Raw genomic sequence first — 24,634 nt, 5'->3', positions numbered from 1 at the left:
TGTTGAGAGAGTGTTGAGTGCACACCCGTCACAGGTTGCACACGGCCAGACAGTGATACTCCCTCCATGCCTTTATCTATCTGCAGACACCTCGAACGGCGCTCGTTAATTAAGACGAATGCGCCACCAGCTCACGGTAATGGCAACCACGTCTGGACTTTCTTCACAAGGAGATAAGGGGGAAACGTGGCACTGACAGAACCCGCATTGCATCACGAACACCCGGTAGCCTACCCCGCTGCCGACACAGCTCGAGCCGCGCGGGAAAGCCTATTGCAGCTTTATTTATATAATAAATATTTGGGCAAAAAATGACGGTCACAGTCACACACTCACATTTGACCGGGTAGCTCTACTGTCGCTCCGGGGCCAGCTGCTGTCTGAATGCATGCGCATCGACGCGGATGAACGCAGCAGTGTTCAGAAGTTTGAGGTGCTATGTGCGCACAACCAATCAAGGCAACAGCAACAGCAACAGGCCACCAGTTATCACGTTTACCCGAGGTGCAGAAGAGTGAATGAGACAGGAGATTGGAGTGGAGCGCCTCTGCTTGTGGATGGACCACTGATCAAGGGGGAAAGTAAGCTTGGAAGTTGGAGTTTATGCACGGAACGCGCAGAGATATTACTCATTTTTATTCACTCTGTTACACGAAGGATGGAGCGGCGCAGCTGACGGTTAGGGATCGTAAACACACCGAAGGAACCGAACTGCCGGACGAGCGAAATGTGAGTATGAATGAGTCCTCGGCAACCTCAAGTCTATCACGCACCCATACCGCCGCCGGTATCCAGTCTTTCCCCGGTGACGACGACAACAATGGGTCAAATTATTTTGTCATTATTCCCCTCTTGTTTTCATCAGGTAGCCTATCAATAGAGTATCAATTGAACTTCGGTAATGTGTTCATGCTCGAGGGCAAATAAATCTGTTATTGAATCAGAGTCACATTGAATTGTCTGTAGCCTGTAGACTATAACATGTTTTTATTGCAAAAATGAAATCATTTTCAATGTAGTGACATTGGGCTATATATCTATTGGCATCCTTTATCTAGACACCGTAACTTGTTAGGAGAAGAGGTACAGGTGGTTATGTATCCTATTCCACTTTCCGCATCAAGTCGTCGTCATGGCTCAAGGTCCTTATAAGGTCCCTCATTGCTGCGGTTCATCTTGAAATTTACGCGCACGGCGAACGGCTATTTTATTCGCTCAGAGGACTTTCCTTTATGTCGTTTCTGTAACGTTTATCAATAATAAAGTGTTTCTACTTCTAAGACCTGTATGTCATATTTTGACATTGAATCCACTCATTGACATGCAGTCTATGAGAAAAATTGGGATGACGTCATCTAGAGAGTATGATCCAGTCTGCAGATTTTATTTACGTTTCTTTAAATGGTTTGACCCACTTGGAAATTCTAAAATGACTCTCTTCAGTTCCCTGACTGGTACTTGTCCACCCTCCTCCTCCACGTGCACGTACATGTGTTTACACACACACACACACACACACACACACACACACACACACACACACACACACACACACACACACACACACACACACACACACACACACACACACACACACACACACACACACACTCTACTCTCAGATTCATCTCTGTAGGTCATACCATTTATGAATAATTTGTTCCCATAGTGGGGTGCCAAAATAAACTCCACAGGTGTGTATTTATTCCAGATTGTTCCTGTTGAGACTGAAGGTTGAACTGGGTCAGTGTGTTGGTGCTTGGGACTGCAGAGCACCTAGTTTCACTACTGTAGGAATGACTATACAGATGCTCGAAGACACAGCTACAGTAGTAGCTGCATGGTATTCAAAGCAGAAGCACACCTACAACAATAGATATTGCAGAGAGAGACAAAACACACGTATTAACTCTTCTTTCACACTGATAAGAAAATGATATGTTTGTGTTGCCACAGTTTGAGCCTATGTCAAAATAAATATGGCTTGGATTATGTGTGCACGTTTCTGCATATTTGTGAAGTGCGTGTGTGTGTGTGTGTGTGTGTGTGTGTTGGCTTACGATTTTGTTGTTCCATTACCATGAGCCAGTTCCATTACCATGCCAACAGCCTATCAACAGCCTCATCACTGCAGAGGAATTCTTCTGTCAGCCAATCAGAGGCTCTTTCTCTCAGGAGAATTCAGTCTTTTCATCCTGTGTACGATGACAGCCACTGATACTCCAAGGCCCTAAAGGCCTGGAGCGAAATGGCAAATTAGCACAGCACAACACATAAACCACAACATGTAATATTCATAGGGAAACAAATTCAGTGATCAATTGCCCAGTTTTGTAGGCTACAGAGTGGGTGAGGGAAAGGTCATTGTTGAGTGTCTTCAAAAGTTTCCAAAGTCGGTTTTGATTATGGGGTATGCGTGAAGCAGATTGTAGTTTTCTGTATTCTATCTTGTTCTAAGGGCAGTTCTGCCTCCAGGGCATAACGAATGTGATTGGTTGAAAGCTCAACAGTCAGTGAGCAGAGCTCATAGGTGGAAGGTTGGTGGTGGTTGCAGGGCACAACCCCAACTCTTACCCTAACCCTAAACTGAATCATTTGGAATTACTTGCCTACATTTAACCAATCACATTTCATGGCTGAACTTTAGTACAGACCTGGGTTCAAATACTATTTGAAATATCTCAAATACTGTCACGTCCTGACCATAGTAAGATGTGATTTTCTATGGTAGAGTAGGTCAGGGCGTGACAGGGGGTGTTTAGTGTTTTTCTATGTTTTCTATTTCTATGTTTAAGTTCTAGTTTTTCTATTTTTATGTTTTTTGGGGGTTGATCTCCAATTGGAGGCAGCTGGTCCTCATTACCTCTGATTGGAGATCATATTTAAGTAGGGGTTTTTCTTCCTGGGTTTTGTGGGTGATTATCTTTTGAGTAGTGTTTGTTTCTCTCTGCATCACGGTTTGTTGTTTTGTAAATACAGTTATTTATGTTTTGCAAAGTTTCACGGATTTAATAAAATGTGGAACTACAACCACGCTGCGCTTTGGTCCGATCCTTTCGACAGCCGTGACTAATACTTTCACATACAGTACAGTCAAAGCAAGCGTTCAGATATATTTTATTAGTTAGTAGTAGTTGAATATTTGGAAATACTCAAATACACTGGCTCAAATACACTGCCATGCATTTTACCCAGGCATTTGAAAATAGTATTTGAAATAAGTACTAGAAAACTCTCAAATACAATTAGGTAGACTATTTAACCATTCAAAAACTCAAATAAAAGTATTTGTTTTGGGCTGTGTATCAGATATTCAAATACACATGTATTTGAACCCAAGTCTGAAATCCTTAAGAGCACCCGTGCGTCAATCTACACCTGTGTCAGAACATCAGACGCCCAAAAATCTGCCTTCTCACGAAAACGTCTGTAGAGTCTGAACAGTGTTCTCCGTTTTGTTCTACGACCCCCACAAAAGTCACGGGACCCGTCTGAAGGTAACTCATTCAAACGAATGGAAGTATGGAGGTAGTTTTGTGCCAACAAAAATAAGGGGTTAAATGTGTCCAAAAAAACACTTTCTTGAGCTTTCTTATATCTCGTAGATATAGGACAGACACTTCAAAACCTTATTTCTTATGATTTATCATTTGATTGCCCTTTTTTGCCGTTTATAAATGTGTTATTCAATGCATTTCTATGGGCTTTGGTAGTAAAGGCAAAATTCAATATTTGATCAAATATTTTTTATACATATATTTTTTATACCTGAAGGGGGTCCTACAATTCTAAATCAAATAGCTAAAGGATCCATGGTATGATCATCCTGAAACAATTCCATATGTTAGATTAGTACCCCTTCCCCCTCACATTTCTTCCCTAAACATAACCCAACCCCTAACCCTAACTTTAACCAATCGCATGTCTTGCTTAAACTTAACTAATCACATTACATTTCTGCCCTTGGGGCAGAGCTGGCCTCAGAAGAAGAGTAAACAAGGAAAGCTTATATGAGCGTTGTTGAATGTCTTGAAACTTCACAATGTCCTCATGTCATGGAGCTCCGTTCCATGATCTGTCTTGCAGTCTCTTTTCCCTCTGATTGATTCACTGACTGTGTGATGATGGAGGATAACTTATGCAAAGCAGTACTGTAAAGCGATGCTGTAGCTTTACTCTGTGATTCAAAACAGTGGATGGACTCAATGGGCTAGTACTTTATGTCCCTGCATAGCAACCAGCATTTGCAGCTCTAATCTACAATCCATTTTAATTACAGTGCTTTTATTAGGTGTAACAGAGCTGAGGACTCTTGTTCCACCCATGGTCCCCCAAGCAGCTCTCTATTAGCCTGACGACTCACACTAAATTCATCCGCTGCTCTGTCATTCACTACTTACTTTAGTCTGAGACTGCCATCATTGAAGTCGTTTGTGGTGACGAGGGCAAGAGGGGTGTTGTACTAAACAAAGTCATCAGCAATTGTATCGTCTCTAACCAATCAGAGTATAAAAGCCATTTACGAGTTTTAAAACCGTGGCTTTACCCACATGTGTCCAGGCTCCGGCCCAACCAATCAGTTTCTGGACCAATCAGACGGCCCTGAATGTGTTCACATTCGTTGAAGGGTCGGGGAGGCACTCAGATCCAGACTCAATGCGGAGAAGAAACTAACGTCCGTGGGCGTGGCGTAGCTTTTGGGCGGAGCAAGGAGTGTGGGTAGCCAGGCAATTTATCTATCCTTATTCCCCAGTAATCCACTGTGTAAAGACACTGCTTCCATATGCTGTTATTGGGATTGTACTGTCTTCTTTTCCCTGATCACTCAAAAGCATAGCTGTGTGATCTGTATGGCTGCTATGTATCTGAGTGATGCTTTTGTTCATAGGCCATGGTTAGTCAGTCCTTTGAGACCCGAACATTGGTCATCTGAGGTGAGATAAAATCTATACCACACATGCAGTGTGTACCGGCTAAAGTGTAGCTTTAAGTATCAGGGGAAGCCATGGGCTGTGCATGTCACTTGAATGTGGCTATACAGCCTCCAGTGTATAGCATAGGCTTACAATGAGTAATGAGTACACATTGCATTCGCAAAGTATTCAGATCCCTTCCCTTTCTCCACATTGTGTTACTTTACAGCCTTATTCTAAAATTGATTAAATGATTATCTTCCCATCAATCTACACACAATACCCCATAATGACATAATTCTTAAATGGACGGAAGCAACTCCTCAGTAAACGGCACATGACAGCCCGCTTGGAGTTTGCCAAAAGGCACCTAAAGGACTCTCAGACCAGGAAAAACAAGATTCTCTGGTCTGATGAAACCAAGATTGAACTCTTTGGCCTGAATGCCAAGCGTCACGTCTGGAGGAAACCTGGCACCATCCCTACGGTGAATCCTGGTGGTGGCAGCATCATGCTGTGGGGAGGTTTTCAGTGGCAGGGACTGGGAGACTAGTCAGGATCAAGGGAAAGATGAATGGAGAAAAGTACAGAGAGATCCTTGATGAAAACCTGCTCCAGAGCGCTCAGGATCTCAGACTAGGGAGAAGGTTCTCACTCCAACAGGACAACGACCCTAAGCACACAGCCAAGACAACACAGGAGTGGCTTCGGGACAAGTCTCTGAATGTCCTTGAGTGGCCCAGCCAGAGCCCGGACTGGAAACCTGATCGTACATCTCTGGAGAGACCTGAAAATAGCTGTGCAGCGACGCTCCCCATCCAACCTGATAGTGCTTGAGAGGATCTGCAGAGAAGAATGGGACAAACTCCCCAAATACAGGTGTGCCAAGCTTGTAGCATCATCAAATCAAATTGTATTACATTTACATTTTAGTCATTTAGCAGACGCTCTTATCCAGAGCGACTTACAGTAGTGAATGCATACATTTCATACATTTTTTTTCTGTGCTGGCCCCCCGTGGGAAACGAACCCACAACCCTGGTGTTGCAAACACCATGCTCTACCAACTGAGCTACAGGGAAGGCTATTAGGTATTAGTCACATGCGCCGAATACAACAGGTGTAGACCTTACAGTGAAATGCATACTTACAAGCCCCTAACCGACAGTGCAGTTTAAAAAAATACGGATAAAAATAAGAGATAAAAGTAACAAGTAATTAAAGAGCCGCAGTAAAAAATAACAATATGTACAGGGGGGTGCCGGTACAGAGTCAATGTGCGGTGGTACCGGTTAGTTGAGGTAGTATGTACATGTAGGTACAGTTAATTAAAGAGACTATGCATAGATGACAACAGAGAGTGGCAGTGGTGTGGAGAGGGGAGGGGGGAGGGCAATGCGAATAGTCTGGGTAGCTATTTGACTAGATGTTCAGGAGTCTTATGGCTTGGGTGTAGAAGCTGTTTAGATGCCTCTTGGGCCTAGACTTAGCGCTCTGTTACCGCTTGCCGTGTGGTAGTAGGGAGAACAGTCTATGACTAGGGTGGCTGGAGTCTTTGACAATTTTTAGGGCCTTCCTCTCACACCGCCTGGTATAGAGGTCCTGGATGGCAGGAAGCTTGGCCCCAGTGATGTACTGGGCCGTTCGCACTACCCTTAGTATTGCCTTGCGGGCGGATGCTGAGCAGTTGCCATACCAGCCAGTGATGCAACCAGTCAGGATGCTCTCGATGGTGCAGCTGTAGAACCTTTTGAGGATCTGAGGACCCATGCCAAATCTTTTCAGTCATACCCAAGAAGACTCAAGGCTGTAATCACTGCCAAAGGTGTTTCAACAAAGTACTGAGTAAAGGGTCTGAATACTTATGTCAATGTGATATTTCAGTTTTTTACTTTAAATAAATTTGCATAAATGTCTAAACAGTTTTTGCTTTGTCATTATGGGGTATTGTGTGTAGATTGATGAGGAATATATATATATTTTTTTTATTGAATAAGGCTGTAATGTAACAAAATGTGGAAAAGTCAAGGGGTGTGAATACTTTCCGAATGCATTGTATGTTCTCAGCAAGGACAACTGTCCAGAAGAGAGAGCATGTTCCATTCTTTCTGCCATTCTCCAGAGAGATAAGTGGTTCATGTTTTCTGTGAGAGCTCTTCCATACAGGGCAGCACTGAAGGTAGCCTAGAGGTTAGAGAGGCGGGATAGCAACGGGGAAAATGTGGTGGGCATCCTCGGTGTTATCTTCTTCCATTGTGCCCTTGAGCAAGGCACTCGACTTTAATCTGCTCCAGGGGTGCTGTACTGTTTGTGGGTGTTGTAGTATTGAGAGCAGTATTGCAACAGTCTTACATTATATTGCCTATCTAAGTTCAAGGGAAAGGGGCATAGGAACAATGACATGTCTACTGTACACAGCCTCACAAAACTAGCCTCAGTTGTCTTGCATCTTCATCATGAGCTGTGAGCTTTGTGCTGGGCGCTGTTCAGTGGCTGTGGTGCTGAAATCAGCAATCAACTGTCTTCTGTTTGGAACGCTTAGACCATGGTGCTGTCCATGGTGCTGAATGTCTGTGCTGTATTACATTCTTAGAAACATTTGTTCAGGACAGAACCAAAAAGGGTTCTATGCTTGCTTCATGTATGGCGTCCCTTAAGGTTCTGTATAGAACTGACATTGGTTCCATATAGAACCTTATATGGAAACAATTTTGGTTCAGTGAACAAGAACCCCTGGGGTTCTGATCAAATAACCCTACAAAAACCTTTAGGAGTGCCATATATGAAGCAAGCAATAGAACCCTGTTTGGTTCTATCCAGAACCTATTTTTCTAATAGTGAAAGGCACACAAATGAATTCCCGTAGGCCAGTTTAGATGTCTTTGTTGCTTTTCCCAGATACTGTAGTTAGTAGTTCCTTCAGCCAGTTTGATTGTCCGTGCATGATTAAGTCTATTCTGGATTAATTTGCTCTATCATGGCTAATAATAATTTGCTTTTAATGGACATGTCTAATGCTGTAAAATATTGGACTAATCTTTATCCAGGAAGTCACAGTTACATATATTCAGGAGTCCCTAATACATGGTTAGTTGATCATGAAATCAATTACATCTTAATTAACTGAGCCAAAATTAGGCACTCTTGACCTGAGGTAGGACGATATTGCTTTTTGACTATGATTTAAGATCAGTTTAGTGTTTTTCTTCAGCACATGATGTATGGTTATAGTATTTGGTTAAGATTATCCTGGATCTGTGCCATAGGGAATTTTGCACTCATGAGTTACGTGAAACTGGCCCTTATAAACTGTAGCCTAGGCTGCTTTAGTTTATTTGACTTTAAACAGGTGTGGGTAGACTATTATTACCAAATGATGACTCGTTAGTTCTCACCTGCAGACAAAAGAACACCGGTGCGCCGACGGATAGATTCAAGAAGAAACAGATAAGAGCTATTGGAACGAATACAAAACATAATTGTAAGCTCATTGTGCTTGGACCCTGCACCACCCCCGCAAAACACAAAACATCAACTCCGCTCCCTTCGAACTCCGCTGGGAACGACTGTACCAACGTGTGGAGGAGGGAGGCGGCGTTGAAACAACCCGCATATGCGGCTACTCATCTGGAATAGATAGCACTAGTTCTTCAGTAGCAGCGGCGGTTTAGGCTATGATAATAACTTGCTACACTACACATGTGTAGAAGGCTATAGCTGTATAAAGGCAAGGAAATTGAGTGACAAGTTAATGCGGAACGTGGATAAATCATATGGATGAGGATATTAAGACGATGCCGGCAAAGGACAAGGCCGAGAATCGGTCGCTCCAGTATCAGCAAACTTTGGTGAGTTTTTAGTGGGATAATGCCTAACCGGTCATGCTCATGTAAAAGTTATGAGTGCAAATCACTTGGGGACGTGCGCCATTCATTTGAAATCCCGAGAGTCACTGAGTCCCGAGTCAGTCACTGAGCAGTGCCTTTTTTTGTAGGCTTGTTAGATTTTTAAATGACTGTCAGATTTTTTAAATGTCATTCACAGAACATTAGATAACACCAGAATCTCTGGTTGCTTTTTTCTCCGCATTATTGCTGTGACTGGGCTGCTGCGCTGCTTGCGAAAATATGTGGCAGCGAGAAAATCGATTCAAGACAAACATCCATTTCAAAAGCTGGGCACCGGCATTGTGTGTGTGTGTGTGTGTGTGTGTGTGTGTGTGTGTGTGTGTGTGTGTGCGTGTGCGTGCGTGCGCATGTGACAGTGATTCGTGGTTTGTATTCCAGTGTGAACTGTTGTCAAGGCACAGTTATAGTGGCTGCCTGGATTTAAAGGTTGCCGTCCGTTTATCGATAACGCACTCGGTCGTGACCGTCCACCGTTTAGGGCGCTATTCTGAGGCCTGCGGGCTCTGGAGCGGAGCGTGAAAGGTGTGTGCCAGGTCAGGTCTCTACTGTAGATTACGTCACCCCGTCTTCAAATATCCCCAGGTGTCTTCCTTATGACACTGCGTCAAAACTATGCACCTGTTTCACAGATTTATACAATTATGGACTGGTTGACGTTAAAAAAAAAGTAGAATTCCCAAATGTAGGCACAGCTATATCACTGCAGAGGCCTACTCTCCTTCTCCCATCATTCTCTTCCACTGTCTCTCTCCTCTCATTTTACCACCTTCTCACTCTCTCCAACCTATTTCCTCCACTTTCCTCTCCCCATCTACCACATTTTCTCTTCTCCTCCACCTGTCTCAACCAATATCTCCACTGCACCTCCATTCTCTCTTTTCCACTTCATCCCTCTTTTCCCCTCACTCCTTCCTTGCTCACACTGCCCCTCTATTCCTCCACCTGTCTATACTCAAAGCAACCAATATCTCCACTGCCCCTTTCCCTCTCCTTCCCCCTTTCCCTCCCTCCCTCCTCCCTCTTTCCCTGCTAAATCTGTCCATCTACACATGAACTAAAAGTGGATCCGATCTGAATAATAATTGCTTCATGCACCAGTTTTTCCCAGTCATGTCACTGTGTGATTGACAGATGTAGCCTGGAGCACTTTATAGGGATATCTATAGATGGGGACAGATGGAGGGACACAGAGAGAGAGAGAGAGATGGAGGGAGGGAGAAAAGGAGGGAGAGAGTGTGATCAGAACAGGACGCAGAGCGATGGACTACTTGAGAGAGTGATAGAGAGAGTGAGTGATCATACCAGGAAGAAGAGAGATGTACTGAGATAAATGTGTTCCTCCATAGCTGTGTGTTTCTTTGACTGAGAGAGAGAGTGATCAAGAGGGCGCGAGAGAGATCAAGAGGGATATGGGGGGGGGATGACTGCAATCTGTTCCTCTATCTGCTTTATCAGACTGCGTTCCTTGTCAATATCAGACTGCAGTAGTTGTCTGTCTCTGTGGCTCCTATAAGCATGCATTAGTGAAAAGAGAGGGAGAAGGGGGCTCTCAGGCATTTTTAGGAGATTTTGTGCTATTTATGCTCTTCAGGAAGGCGTCACGTGGCAACAGCACACCCGGACAATATGCTAGTGGTGTATATGTGGGAGTGTCTGGTGGACATGTGAGAGAAACTGTGTGTATTTTTGTGCATCTTTTTGTGTTTTCTGTGTCAATTTTTTTTTGGTGCACATCAATGTTCAAGAGTGTGTGCATTCACTCGTGTGCGTGTGCATATGTGTGTGTGTGTGTGTGTGCGTCAAACTAACTTTTTGCGCTCCATAATGAGCCTAAATGTTCCAATTTATTTGAACTACAATTTGTATTTTGCCTTCATTAAATAGCATCCATGAGCCTAAATGTCCCGATTTTATTTGAACTACAATTTGTATTTTGCCTTCATTAAATAGCATCCACTATTACATGACCCACAGCAACAACCACTATTACATGACCCTCAGCAACAGCCACTATTACATGACCCTCAGCAACATCCACTATTACATGACCCTCAGCAACATCCACTATTACATGACCCTCAGCAACATCCACTATTACATGACCCTCAGCAACATCCACTATTACATGACCCTCAGCAACATCCACTATTACATGACCCTCAGCAACATCCACTATTACATGACCCTCAGCAACAACCACTATTACATGACCCTCAGCAACATCCACTATTACATGACCCTCAGCAACATCCACTATTACATGACCCTCAGCAACATCCACTATTACATGACCCTCAGCAACAACCACTATTACATGACCCTCAGCAACATCCACTATTACATGACCCTCAGCAACATCCACTATTACATGACCCTCAGCAACAACCACTATTACATGACCCTCAGCAACAACCACTATTACATGACCCTCAGCAACATCCAATATTACATGACCCTCAGCAACAACCACTATTACATGACCCTCAGCAACATCCACTATTACATGACCCTCAGCAACATCCACTATTACATGACCCTCAGCAACATCCACTATTACATGACCCTCAGCAACATCCACTATTACATGACCCTCAGCAACATCCACTATTACATGACCCTCAGCAACATCCACTATTACATGACCCTCAGCAACATCCACTATTACATGACCCTCAGCAACAACCACTATTACATGACCCTCAGCAACATCCACTATTACATGACCCTCAGCAACAACCACTATTACATGACCCTCAGCAACATCCACTATTACATAACCCTCAGCAACATCCACTATTACATGACCCTCAGCAACAACCACTATTACATGACCCTCAGCAACATCCACTATTACATGACCCTCAGCAACATCCACTATTACATGACCCTCAGCAACATCCGCTATTACATGATCCTCAGCAACATCCACTATTACATGACTCTCAGCAACATCCGCTATTACATGACCCTCAGCAACATCCACTATTACATGACCCTCAGCAACATCCACTATTACATGACCCTCAGCAAAATCCACTATTACATGACCCTCAGCAACATCCACTATTACATGACCCTCAGCAACATCCACCATCACGGTCGCTACCGATAGAGGCTACCCACTGGGCACAGATGTCAATTTAACGTCTATTCCACGTTGGCTCAACAATATTTCATTGAAATGATGTGGCTACATCGTTGATTCAACCAGTGTGTGCCCAGTGGGTATATTTAACAAATAGCCTACAAATTGAAGGAAACAGGAAAAGTCGGGTATATGATTAAAACGTTCTACAGAGCACAAACCTTTACATTTGGTGTGACTCTTTGCCTTGACATCCAATTTGGCTTGCATCTCCAAATGTAATCCTTGCAAGTTATAAGGCCATACAATTACAATTCTGTACACCCACACTAGAACCCGACCGAGCACGCCCCCATTCTCATCGACGGGGCTGCAGTGGAGCAGGTTGAGAGCTTCAAGTTCCTTGGTGTCCACATCACCAACAAACTAACATGGTCCAAACACGCCAAGACAGTCGTGAAGAGGGCACGACAGAACATATTCCGCCTCAGAAGAATGAAAAGATTTGGCATGGGTCCTCAGATCCTCAAAAGGTTCTACAGCTGCACCATCGAGAGCATCCTGACTGGTTGCATCACTGCCTGGTATGGCAACTGCTCGGCCTCCAACCGCAAGGATCTACAGAGGATAATGCGAACGGCCCAGTACATCACTGGGGCCAAGCTTCCTGCCATCCAGGACCTCTATACCAGGCGGTGTCAGAGGAAGGCCCTAAAAATTGTCGAAGACTCCAGCCACCCTAGTCATAGACTGTTCTCTCTGCTACCGCACGGCAAGCGGTAACGGAGCGCTAAGTCTAGGTCCAAGAGGCTTCTTAACAGCTTCTACCCCCAAGCCATAAGACTCCTGAACATCTAGTCAAATAGCTACCCAGACTATTTGCACCCCCCCTCCTCTTTTACACCGTTGCTACTCTGTCACTTTAATAACTCTACCTATATGTACATATTACCTCAACTAATCTGTACCAGTACCCTCCTGTATATAGTCTAGCCATTGTTATTTTGCTGCTGCTCTTTAATTACTTGTTACTTTTATTTCTTATTGTTATCCGTATTTTTTATTTTTTAAACTGCGTTGTTGGTTTGGGGCTCGTAAGTAACCATTTCACTGTAAGGTCTACACCTGTTGTATTCGGCGCATGTGACTAATACAATTTGATTTGATTTGATATGGGATTTTTGGGTCCAGTACGATACCGATTTTAGGGAGGCAAAAGTCACCGATTACTGATATATCTACCGATATATTGTTTTTTTTACAGGTGGAATGAAAAACAGATATTTTTTTCCCTCATTTTCTGCTCTAAATTCTTATTTCTTAACTAAATATAAAAATGAACATTTATTAAGAACATCAAACACCAAAAAGCTGTATCCTATATCTAACTATATCCTCTATAAATACGAAATTAAACACAAACACTTGTTCAGTTTACCTTCTTAGATTCAACATAAAGAGTTGTCTATCTATGGCAGTGGTTAAGAATGCAGAAGTGTTTGTGCTGAAGCACCACAAGCACACTAATAAACGAGAAGGGATGAATTTATTAAACTTTGTCTCAAAGTAAATCTGAAACTGCACTGTTCACAACCTATGCAGTGAAATGCAGTACCATGCAGTTCTTAATGTCTACACTAGATGTCAGCATTTGTATTGAGTAGATTCACTGCAGTGCTTTATAACATTCAAATGTCATGTAAAGAAACACTTTTTGTCATCGTCTGGTGCCCAAATTTATGACATATGTCGCACAGCAAAAGTCGAGTGGAAACTAACAGATTTGGTTCAGTCAGTTCAGTCAGTCGTCCTGATGAGCCCTTCCCAGCTAGCTAGTTTAGGCTTGTGGTTAGAAACTTTAGCATGAATTTGAAACTTGTCTGCCGAAGTTGGGATTAGGGAGAGTGTTCAGAATCATTCCATTTTTATCGGTGACTTTAATGCCGTAGTTGTACATTTTCAGTGAAAATCACCACAATAAATTTGCTTTATCTGTCACGGTCTGATATTGCGCCCCTCATCAATTTGCGCCCCTCTCCCGAGAACTTATTACAAGCACACACTTGCTGTTCATTAGGACAATGTTTTCTTACTGAAACCATCATGTAAATTACACTGTTATTCAATTCAAAATCTATACAAAATGTATTGGATGTATATTTCAACTGCAAATAGCATGCGCTGATGATTTGACTGAAAATGTTCGTGCAGGAAAATCCTTGCCGCACTGGTTTTAGTCGCACACGCTCTAATTTAGCTTGCATATTAAACTAAATAAACTCGTTAACATAATAGACCCAGACAGTAACGGTGTTATTTTTGTATCAAGGATAAGTGTTCACTTTGGCACCAGTTCAGTGTTGCAAACATAAGTAGCACAGATTGCTAGCTAGGCTAACTACCTTGCTGGCTAGATAGAGACTAACTAAATTGCTGGCTAGCTAGCCAGCTAACGTTAACTAAGTGAGAATGTGATGAGGATAGGGCTGTTTGCTTGGTGAAGTGTACTTTTGATGATTTACTTATTCAAATAGGCTGTCGCTGACTGCGGCAAGCTACTCACCGTCAAACCACCATGCCTACTCTCACGTCGTGACTTAGTGGTGAATGATGTTCAATGAGCAGCTCGTAGATTGCCCTCTTCAGGCAACCATTGCATTTTAAAAAAATATTACAGCAAATGAGCAGACGTATTTGTTCATTCTATGCATATCATTTCAGTGCTTTATCTGTGGAATAAAGACAGATACAAATATTTCTCAGATCATATCAGTGAATCCGATTCATCAGCCAGGCTTTAAATGGCACAGCCTTTCATACTTCACTGTGGAAAAGGGGCAGAAATACCCTTTGATATGCTTTTCAGTTTCCTGCCATATTTTAGATTTAAGTCATTTAGCAGGTGCTTTTATTCAGAGCGACTTAAAGGAGCAATTATAGTTAAATCCTTTGCTCAAGGGCACATCAACATATTTTTGACCTAAGGGATTTGATCTAGCGACCTTACGATTACTATCCCAAAGCTGTTAACTGCTTGTCACGTCCTGACCATAGAGAGCTCTTATTTTCTATGGTAGAGTAGGTCAGGGCGTGACTGGGGGGGTTTATCTAGTTTATTTAGTTCTATGTTGTTTTGGTTCTAGTTTCTTTTTTCTATGATCCCCAATTAGAGGCAGCTGGTTCATCGTTGTCTCTAATTGGGGATCATATTTAAGTAGTTGTTTTTCCCACCTGTGTTTGTGGGAGATTATTTTGAGTTAGTGCATGTTGCACCTTTTTCGTCACGGTTTGTGTTTTGTTTGTAGTTTATTGTTTGTTTTGCAAAGTTTCACATTAAATTAAAGATGTGGAACAATACCCACGCTGTGCTTTGGTCTCCTTCCTACAACAGACATGACAGAATCTCCCACCACCAGAGGACCAAGCAGCATGGCCAGGAGTGGACATGGGAGGAGGTCCTGGACGGCAAGGGGCCCTGGACGCAGATTGGGGAATATCGCCGTCCAAGGGAGGAGATAGAGGCAGCAATAGAGGAACAGAGACGATACGAGGAATTAGCACGGCAACGACGGAAACCCGAGAGGCAGCTCCAAAAATGTTTTTTTTTGGGGGGGGGGGGCACACGGGGAGATAGGTGGAGTCAGGGTTTAGACCTGAGCCAACTCCCCGTGCTTACCGTGGGGAGCGTGTGACCAGTCAGGCACCGTGTTATGCAGTGATGCGCACTGTATCTCCAGTGCGCATTCATAGCCCGGTGCGCACTGTGCCTGCGCCCCGCATTTGCCGGGCTAAAGTGAGCATTCAGCCAGGACGGGTTGTGCCGGCTCAGCGCTCCTGGTCTCCAGTACGCCTCCTCGGTCCAGGATATCCTGCGCCAGCTCTACACACTGTGTCGCCAGTGCACATTCACAGCCCAGTTCGTCCTGTGCCAGTGCCCCGCACTTGCCGGGCTAAAGTGAGCGTTCAGCCAGGACGGGTTGTGCCAGCTCTACACTCCAGACCTCCAGTGCGCCTCCACGGTCCAGTATATCCTGCACCGGTTCTACGCACCAGGTCTCCAGTGCGCCTCCAGAGCCCAGTACGTCCTGTGCCCGCTCCTCGCACTCGCCCTGAAGTGCGTGTCAGCAGTCTGGTGCCACCTGTCCAGGCTCCACGCACTAGGCCTCCAGTGCGCCTGCCCAGTCCGGTGCATCCTGTGCCTGCTCTTCGCACTCGCCCTGAGGTGCGTGTTACCAGTCTGGCGCCACCTGTGCCGGCCCCACGCATCAGGCCTCCAGTGCGCCTTCCCAGTCCAGAGCTTCCGGCGACAGTTCCCAGTCCAGAGCTTCCGGCGACAGTTCCCAGTCCAGAGCTTCGGCGACAGTTCCCAGTCCAGAGCTTCCGGCGACAGTTCCCAGTCCAGAGCTTCCGGAGACAGTTCCCAGTCCAGAGCTTCCGGAGACAGTTCCCAGTCCAGAGCTTCCGGTGACAGTTCCCAGTCCAGAGCTTCCGGTGACGTTTCACAGTCCGGAACCTCCAACGACATTTCACAGTCCGGAACCTCCAACGACGGTCCCCAGTCCGGAGCCTCCTGAGACGGTCCCCAGTCCGGAGCCTCCAGAGACGGTCCCCAGTCCGGAGCCTCCAGCGACGGTCCCCAGTCCGGAGCCTCCAGCGACGGTCCCCAGTCCGGAGCCTCCAGCGACGGTCCGCAGTCCGGAGTCTCCAGCGACGGTCCGGAGTCTCCAGCGATGATCAGCAGTCCGGAGCCTCCAGCGACGGTCGGCAGTCTAGCGCCTCCACCGATGCTGGCGGGTTCGCAGGATGAGAGGGTTCTTCGTCCTGCACCAGAACCGCATCCGATATGGGAGGATCCGCAGAATGAGAAGGTTCTTCGTCCTGCACCAGAGCCGCCACCAACACTAGACACCCCCCCAACCCTCCCTTTTGGTTTAAGGTTTTGCGGCCGGAGTCCGCACCTTTGGGGGTAGGTACTGTCACGTCCTGACCATAGAGAGCTCTTATTTTCTATAGTAGAGTAGGTCAGGGCGTGACTGGGGGGGTTTATCTAGTTTATTTAGTTCTATGTTGTTTTGGTTCTAGTTTCTTTTTTCTATGTTGGGATTTTTGTATGATCCCCAATTAGAGGCAGCTGGTCATCGTTGTCTCTAATTGAGGATCATATTTAAGTAGTTGTTTTTCCCACCTGTGTTTGTGGGAGATTATTTTGAGTTAGTGCATGTTGCAACTCTTTTGTCACGGTTTGTGTTTTGCTTGTAGTTTATTGTTTGTTTTGCAAAGTTTCACATTAAATTAAAGATGTGGAACGATACCCACGCTGTGCTTTGGTCTCCTTCCTACGACAGACGTGACACTGCTAGGCTACCTGCCGCCCGGGTGACTGGTTTCACATTTGTCTCCAGTGATAATGAGGTAAAATATACTGCTCAAAAAAATAAAGGGAACACTTAAACAACACATCCTAGATCTGAATGAAATAAATAATCTTATTAAATACTTTTTTCTTTACATAGTTGAATGTGCTGACAACAAAATCACACAAAAATAATCAATGGAAACCCAATTTATCAACCCATGGAGGTCTGGATTTGGAGTCACACTCAAAATTAAAGTGGAAAACCACACTACAGGCTGATCCAACTTTGATGTAATGTCCTTAAAAAAAGTCAAAATGAGGCTCAGTAGTGTGTGTGGCCTCCACGTGCCTGTATGACCTCCCTACAACACCTGGGCATGCTCCTTATGAGGTGGCGGATGGTCTCCTGAGGGATCTCCTCCCAGACCTGGACTAAAGCATCCGCCAACTCCTGGACAGTCTGTGGTGCAACGTGGCGTTGGTGGATGGAGCGAGACATGATGTCCCAGATGTGCTCAATTGGATTCAGGTCTGGGGAACGGGCGGGCCAGTCCATAGCATCAATGCCTTCCTCTTGCAGGAACTGCTGACACACTCCAGCCACATAACGTCTAGCATTGTCTTGCATTAGGAGGAACCCAGGGCCAACCGCACCAGCATATGGTCTCACAAGGGGTCTGAGGATCTCATCTCGGTACCTAATGGCAGTCAGGCAACCTCTGGCGAGCACATGGAGGGCTGTGCGGCCCCCCAAAGAAATGCCACCCCACACCATGACTGATCCACCGCCAAACCGGTCATGCTGGAGGATGTTGCAGGCAGCAGAACGTTCTCCACGGCGTCTCCAGACTCTGTCACGTCTGTCACGTGCTCAGTGTGAACCTGCTTTCATCGGTGAAGAGCACAGGGCGCCAGTGGCGAATTTACCAATCTTGGTGTTCTCTGGCAAAAGCCAAACGTCCTGCACGGTGTTGGGCTGTAAGCACAACCCCAACCTGTGGACGTCGGGCCCTCATACCACCCTCATGGAGTCTGTTTCTGACCGTTTGAGCAGACACATGCACATTTGTGGCCTGCTGGAGGTCATTTTGCAGGGCTCTGGCAGTGCTCCTCCTGCTCCTCCTTGCACAAAGGCGGAGGTAGCGGTCCTGCTGCTGGGTTGTTTCCCTCCTACGACCTCCTCCACGTCTCCTGATGTACTGGCCTGTCTCCTGGTAGCGCCTCCATGCTCTGGACACTACGCTGACAGACACAGCAAACCTTCTTGCCACAGCTCGCATTGATGTGCCATCCTGGATGAGCTGCACTACCTGAGCCACTTGTGTGGGTTGTAGACTCCGTCTCATGCTACCACTAGAGTGAAAGCACCGCCAGCATTCAAAAGTGACCAAAACATCAGCCAGGAAGCATAGGAACTGAGAAGTGGTCTGTGGTCCCCACCTGCAGAACCACTCCTTTATTGGGGGTGTCTTGCTAATTACCTATAATTTCCACCTGTTGTCTATTCCATTTGCACAACAGCATGTGAAATTTATTGTCAATCAGTGTTGCTTCCTAAGTGGACAGTTTGATTTCACAGAAGTGTGATTGACTTGGAGTTACATTGTGTTGTTTAAGTGTTCCCTTTATTTTTTTGAGCAGTGTATATCTAAAATAATTGTAATCTACAAACCTAGCTCTTCTCAGTACCTTTATTCAATTTATAAATTATAGCGCGTGGAGAATGCTGTTATTTCCTGCGGGGAAAAAGAAAGTAGATGTTTTTACACATGGAACAGACAGGTTTGCTCGACCTTATTCATGGTTTCCTCGCACGGAAAGATGGTGGAATTAAGTCAAGGTCAGTATACACATGTCTGTGGACACAGCTTTGCCACACCTCCATTTCTGTGATCTCCACCCCAAGCACATAGCTGGCTGGCACATGCGTTTCCCCATACTTAAGTTCATGGTCAGAATGCATGCAGAGAGAAAAGTGTATGAAAAAAATGATTAAGTTCCATTTATGCATGCATATCTCGGGCGTGAATTCCCCTCTGGCTCTGTACCTCCAGTTCATTACAAATAAATAAATGGCCTATACAATTGCATGTGTGTGCGTGTGTATGTTTGTGTGTGTGAGTGTCTGTGTGCCTGCATGTATGTGTGTGATGGTATGTGATACATTAAATTCCCTTCATCATCTGAAATGGAGGTAGGCCTTTTTTCTCCTCAAGGAGAATTGATTGACAGATGGCTCATACTCCAGATATTAACCAAACATGTGAGAGCTAGTTGACATGTATTGTGGGGCCAGCGGGCCCTGTACCTTTTGCTCTCCCAGTTAGAAATGTAATATGACTCTGCTATGTATTGGTGTTTAGACATAGCCAAGGACTCGGAGCTACAAATGGGTCTGAAACGGAAAATAGCCCTTGTTTTATTAAATCAGGGGTTGGCTAATTTACCCAGTCTGGGCTGGTGTCAAGCAGTGATGTAGTGAAATAAATGTTTACGTCTGACATATTTAGCAGTCGCTCTTATCCAGAGCAACTTACAGTAGTGAGTGGATACATTTTTGTACTTATTCCCGTACTGGTATACACCGTTAATGCAGTACCTTCAGACCCCTTGACTTTTCCCCCCCAAAATTACATTACAGCCTTATTCTAAAATTGAATAAATAGTTTTTCAATCAATTAATCTACACGCAATACCCCATAATGATAAAGCAAAAACTGGTTTGTAGAATTTTTTGCTAATTTATAAAAAATAGAAATGGAAATAACACATTTACATAAGTATTCAGACCCTATACTTAGTACTTTGTTGAAGCACCTTTGGCAGTGATTACAGGAGTTTCTCCCATTCTGCTCTGCAGATCCTCTCAAGCTCTCTTAGGTTGGATGGGGAGCTTGCTGCACAGCTATTTTCAGGTATCTCCAGAGATGTTCGATCGGGTTCAAGTCCTGGCTCTGGCTGAGCCAGTCAAGGACATTCAGAGACTTGTCCCGAAGCCACTCCTGCGTTGTCTTGGCTGTGTGCTTACGGTCGTTGTCCTGATGGAAGGTGGACCTTCGCCCCAGTCTGAGGACCTGAGTGCTCTGGAGTAGGTTTTTATCAAGGATCTCTCTATACTTTCCCTCGATCCTGACTAGTCTCCCAGTCCCTGCCGCTGAAAAACATCCCCACAGCATGATGCTGCCACCACCACTCTTCACCTTATGGATGGTGCCAGGTTACCTACAGACGTGACACTTGGCATTCAGGCCAAAGAGTTCCATCTTGGTTTCATCAGACCAGAGAAACTTGTTTCTTGTGGTCTGAGAGTCTATATGTGCCTTTTGGCAAACTCCAAGTGGGCTGTCGTGTGCCTTTTACTGAGGAGTGGCTTCCGTCTGGCCGCTCTACCGTAAAGGCCTGATTGGTGGAGTGCTGCAGAGATGGTTGTCCTTCTGGAAGGTTCTCCTATCTCCACAGAGGAACTCTGGAACTCTGTCAGAGTGACCATTGGGTTCTTGATCACCTCCCTGACCAAGGCCCTTCTCCCCTGATTGCTCAGGAAGAGTCTTGGTGATTCCAAACTTCTTCCATTTAAGAATGATGGAGGCCACTGTGTTCTTGGGGACCTTCAATGCTGCGGACATTTTTTGGTACCCTTCCCCAGATCTGTGCCTCGACACAATGCTGTCTCAGAGCTCTACGGACAGTTTCTTCGACCTCAAGGTTGAGGTTGTGTTGTCATCTTCAGCTATTGTACTCATAAGTTATTTCTCCATTTATATGTTTTAAAGGTCCAACTCAGCCGTTTTTATCTCAATATCAAATCATTTCGGGTTAACAATTAAGTACCTAACTGTGATTGTTTTCAATTAAAATGGTCAAAAATAAGCTAAAATAGCTTCTTGGCGAAAAGCAATTTCTCAATCATGAATTTTGCTAGGACTGTCTGTGAGTGAAAAAATGGAAAATGTGTTATTGGCAGAGAGGTTTAGAACTCTCTTTCTTATTGGTCTATTAATTCATTTAGGCAGGCCAAAACTCCATCCCACCAAAATGTCAGGTGGTCTTTTCAAACAGTTCTTACACTAAAAGGTCATTATCATGAATTTTACAACTTCACAGTATTATTCCCAACACATAGTGTGGAAATATATATACAGTGGCAAGAAAAGTATGTGAACCCTTTGGAATTATCTGGATTTCTAGATAAATTGGTCATACAATTACATCTGATCTTCATCTAAGTCACAACAACAGACAAACACAGTCTGCTTAAACAAATAACACCAAAATTATTGTATTTTTCTTGTCTATATTGAATACATCATTTTAACATTCACAGTGTAGGTATGTGAACACCTAGGCTAATGACTTCTACTAAAGGTTATTGGAGTCAGGAGTCAGCTAACCTGGAGTACAATCATTGAGACGCTACTGGAGATGTTGGTTAGAGCTGCCCTGCCCTATAAAAAACACTCACAAAATTTGAGTTTGCTATTCACAAGAAGCATTGTCTGATGTGAACCATGCCTCGAACAAAAGAGATCTCAGAAGACCCAAGATTAAGAAGTGTTGACTTGCATAAAGCTGAAAAGGGTTACTAAAGTATCTCTAAAAGCCTTAATGTGCATCAGTCCACAGTAAGACAAACTGTTGATAAGTGGAGAAAGTTCAGCACTGTTGCTACTCCCCCTAGGAGTGGCCGTCCTGCAAAGATGACTGCAAGAGCACAGCGCAGAATGCTCAATGAGGTTAAGTGTCAGCTAAAGACAGTTTTCTTGTTTGGAAGGAACACACAACACTATGTGTGGAATAAAAAAGGCACAGCACACCAACATAAAAACCTCATCCCAACTGTAAAGTATGGTGGAGGGAGCATCGTGGTTTGGAGCTGCTTTGCTGCCTCAGGGCCTGGACAGCTTGCTATCATTGATGGAAAAATGAATTCCCAAGATTATCAAGACAAATTGAAGCTCAACAGAAGTTGGGTGATGCAACAGGACAACGACCCAAAACACAGAAGTAAATCAACAACAGAATGGCTTCAACAGATGAAAATATGCCTTCTGGAGTAGCCCAGTCAGAGTCCTGACCTCAACCCGATTGAGACGCAGTGGCATGACCTCAAGAGAGCAGTTCACACCAGACATCCCAAGAATATTGCTGAAGTAAAACAGTTTTGTAAAGAGGAATGGTCCAAAATTCCTCCTGATCGTTGTGCAGGTCTGATCCGCAACTACAGAAAACGTTTGGTTGAGGTTATTGCTGCCAAAGGAGGGTCAACCTGTTATGAAATCCAAGAGTTCACATACTTTTTCCACCCTGCACTGTGAATGTTTACTCGGTGTGTTCAATAAAGACATGAAAACGTATAATTGTTTGTGTTATTAGTTTAAGCAGACTGTGTTTGTCTATTGTGACTAAGATGATCAGATCAAATTTTATTACCAATTTATGCAGAAGTCCAGGTAATTCCAAAGAGTTCACATACTTTTTATTACCACTGTAAAACACAGGGAAAAACCATTTTGGACTGCCCTGGGCCTTTAACATAAAGAGCCATAAAGACTGATCGACTGTGGCTGTGGAGAAATAAAACGCATTGGCTTAAACAGATTTCTATTTTTAGTTATTTTCAATTAACCTTTACCAGGAAGGAAGTCTCGACCTTTGAATCAGTTTTTCGAGAGTCTTGGCAAGACATCAGTGTTCATGATAAACCAACGCAATACACCCGAACAAATATAATATTTAAATGTTGCATTGGTTGATGCCACATATTGGTAGTGGATGAGGTGAGTTGAGATGAGGTGAGTTGAGATGAGGTGAGTTGAGATGAGGTGAGTTCCCATTGAGCACCTGCTGATGACAGTGCTATGTAAATCCACCTATTGGCCATCACCACATGGTAGGGTTAAGGTCTGTTTCCAGACAGGTGTCCGGGTCAGCGAGTTCTGGAACTCTTGTCTGGTGCAATTCATGATGGGACAGCTGGCTGCCACTGCCACCGTATGCCTCCGGTATGACTCATGGGATGAATGCATAGAGGGATGGTTAGACAGAAGGTGTTTGGGTGTCTTTAAGTATTATAACATTCCATCTGATGTCTTCTCCTTCAAAGTGTGTGTGTATGTGCATGACTGTGTGTGTGTGTGTGTGTGTGTGTGGGGGGGGGGTTTGCATATCTGTGTGGTAAGCCTCTGTCAGAACAGATGTTAGACACAGCAGGCTCATGTCCTTATGGCCAGCGGGGGTTCAGGAGGATTTGGCTGCTGCACAGATCAAAGTCATGATCAACCTGAACAGGAAAGGCAGCCGTGGACAACTGCAGATGCAACCAAATATGATCCATCCTCACACTGTGTGTGCATGTGTACGTGTGTGTGTGTGAGTTTGTGTGTGTGTGTGTGCAAGGTGTGTGTGTGTGTACATTAACAGGTGTATGAGAAAGAGCACGTGTGTGTGTGAGTGTGATTAGAGCATTAGCAGAAGATGCGCCCTTGAGAGAAACACCTCTAAATCCATGTCACACACAACACAACACACACACACAACACACACACACACACACAGAGACTATTTTTCTCTTCACAGGGATGTAGCTTTTCATAGTCAGCATTCCTGTCTCTGCACACACACAGAGGTGGGCTCAGTTCCACTTTAGCTTCTGACAAAATAAAGCTACTCTCTCTCTCTCTCTCTCTGATGATGAAATACTGCAGGTGTGAAGGAGGGACAAAGAACGGTACAATATCTTTGGACATGTAGGATAGTGTATTGCTAAATCAGCATGTTTAAATGATATGTTTCAGTTTGACTGAGTGTCAGTTAAATTTGATACAGGGCATTGATTCCTGAAATGACTGGAATGGCCATTTCTGGCACACCATACAGGTTAGAGGTCAAATGCCTTAGGTAATTCTAATAGGCTGTGTTATGTTTTTTGGGGTCGCTTGTGAACGTGTCTTCTTGATATGATGGTGTGCATAGGTAACTACTCCACCAACACCAGCCTCCATGACTGACCTACTGTATATTAATGCAGATCTTCAGACAGATGAAATCTCACTTTCCCAGCTAATTCAATTTCCCAAGCCTGTCCCATGAGCCCTGAGGATTTTGGATAATCTTCTCTGAGTTTCAGTACTTTGTAATATGCAGATGTGTGTTTTGACCATAATACTAGAGCAGATTGTGGAATGAGATTTTAGTGTCGTTTCTGTTCTTTGACGCAATATGGGCACTCACATTGTGTGCAGGGTTTTGTTCAAGCCCAGTTCTGACACTCCTGATTCAACTGAGCAAGAGGTAGATAAGCACTGTAATCTGATCAAAGCAGCCGGATGAGTAGTTGAGGAGTTGAACCAGGTGTGCACAAGTAAGCGGTTCA

General features: G+C 44.5%; 1 protein-coding gene across 1 annotated transcript in view; it reads left to right on the top strand.

The window, feature by feature from the left end:
• The window catches only part of clcn2a (chloride channel, voltage-sensitive 2a), a 74,278-nt gene continuing 49,644 nt past the window's right edge, over positions 1-24,634 (top strand). Inside the window, exon 1 of the mRNA XM_045694005.1 lies at positions 1-729. Within this exon, the coding sequence (XP_045549961.1) occupies positions 604-729 (126 nt within the window). The 5' untranslated portion in view covers positions 1-603. The remainder of the gene's footprint in view (positions 730-24,634) is intronic.

This window comes from Salmo salar, chromosome ssa14 (genome assembly GCF_905237065.1).
Source record: "Salmo salar chromosome ssa14, Ssal_v3.1, whole genome shotgun sequence".
NCBI classification, from domain to species: Eukaryota; Metazoa; Chordata; class Actinopteri; order Salmoniformes; family Salmonidae; genus Salmo; species Salmo salar.
Note: the sequence above shows the minus strand (reverse complement) of the source record. Positions and strands in the feature narration are given on the sequence as shown.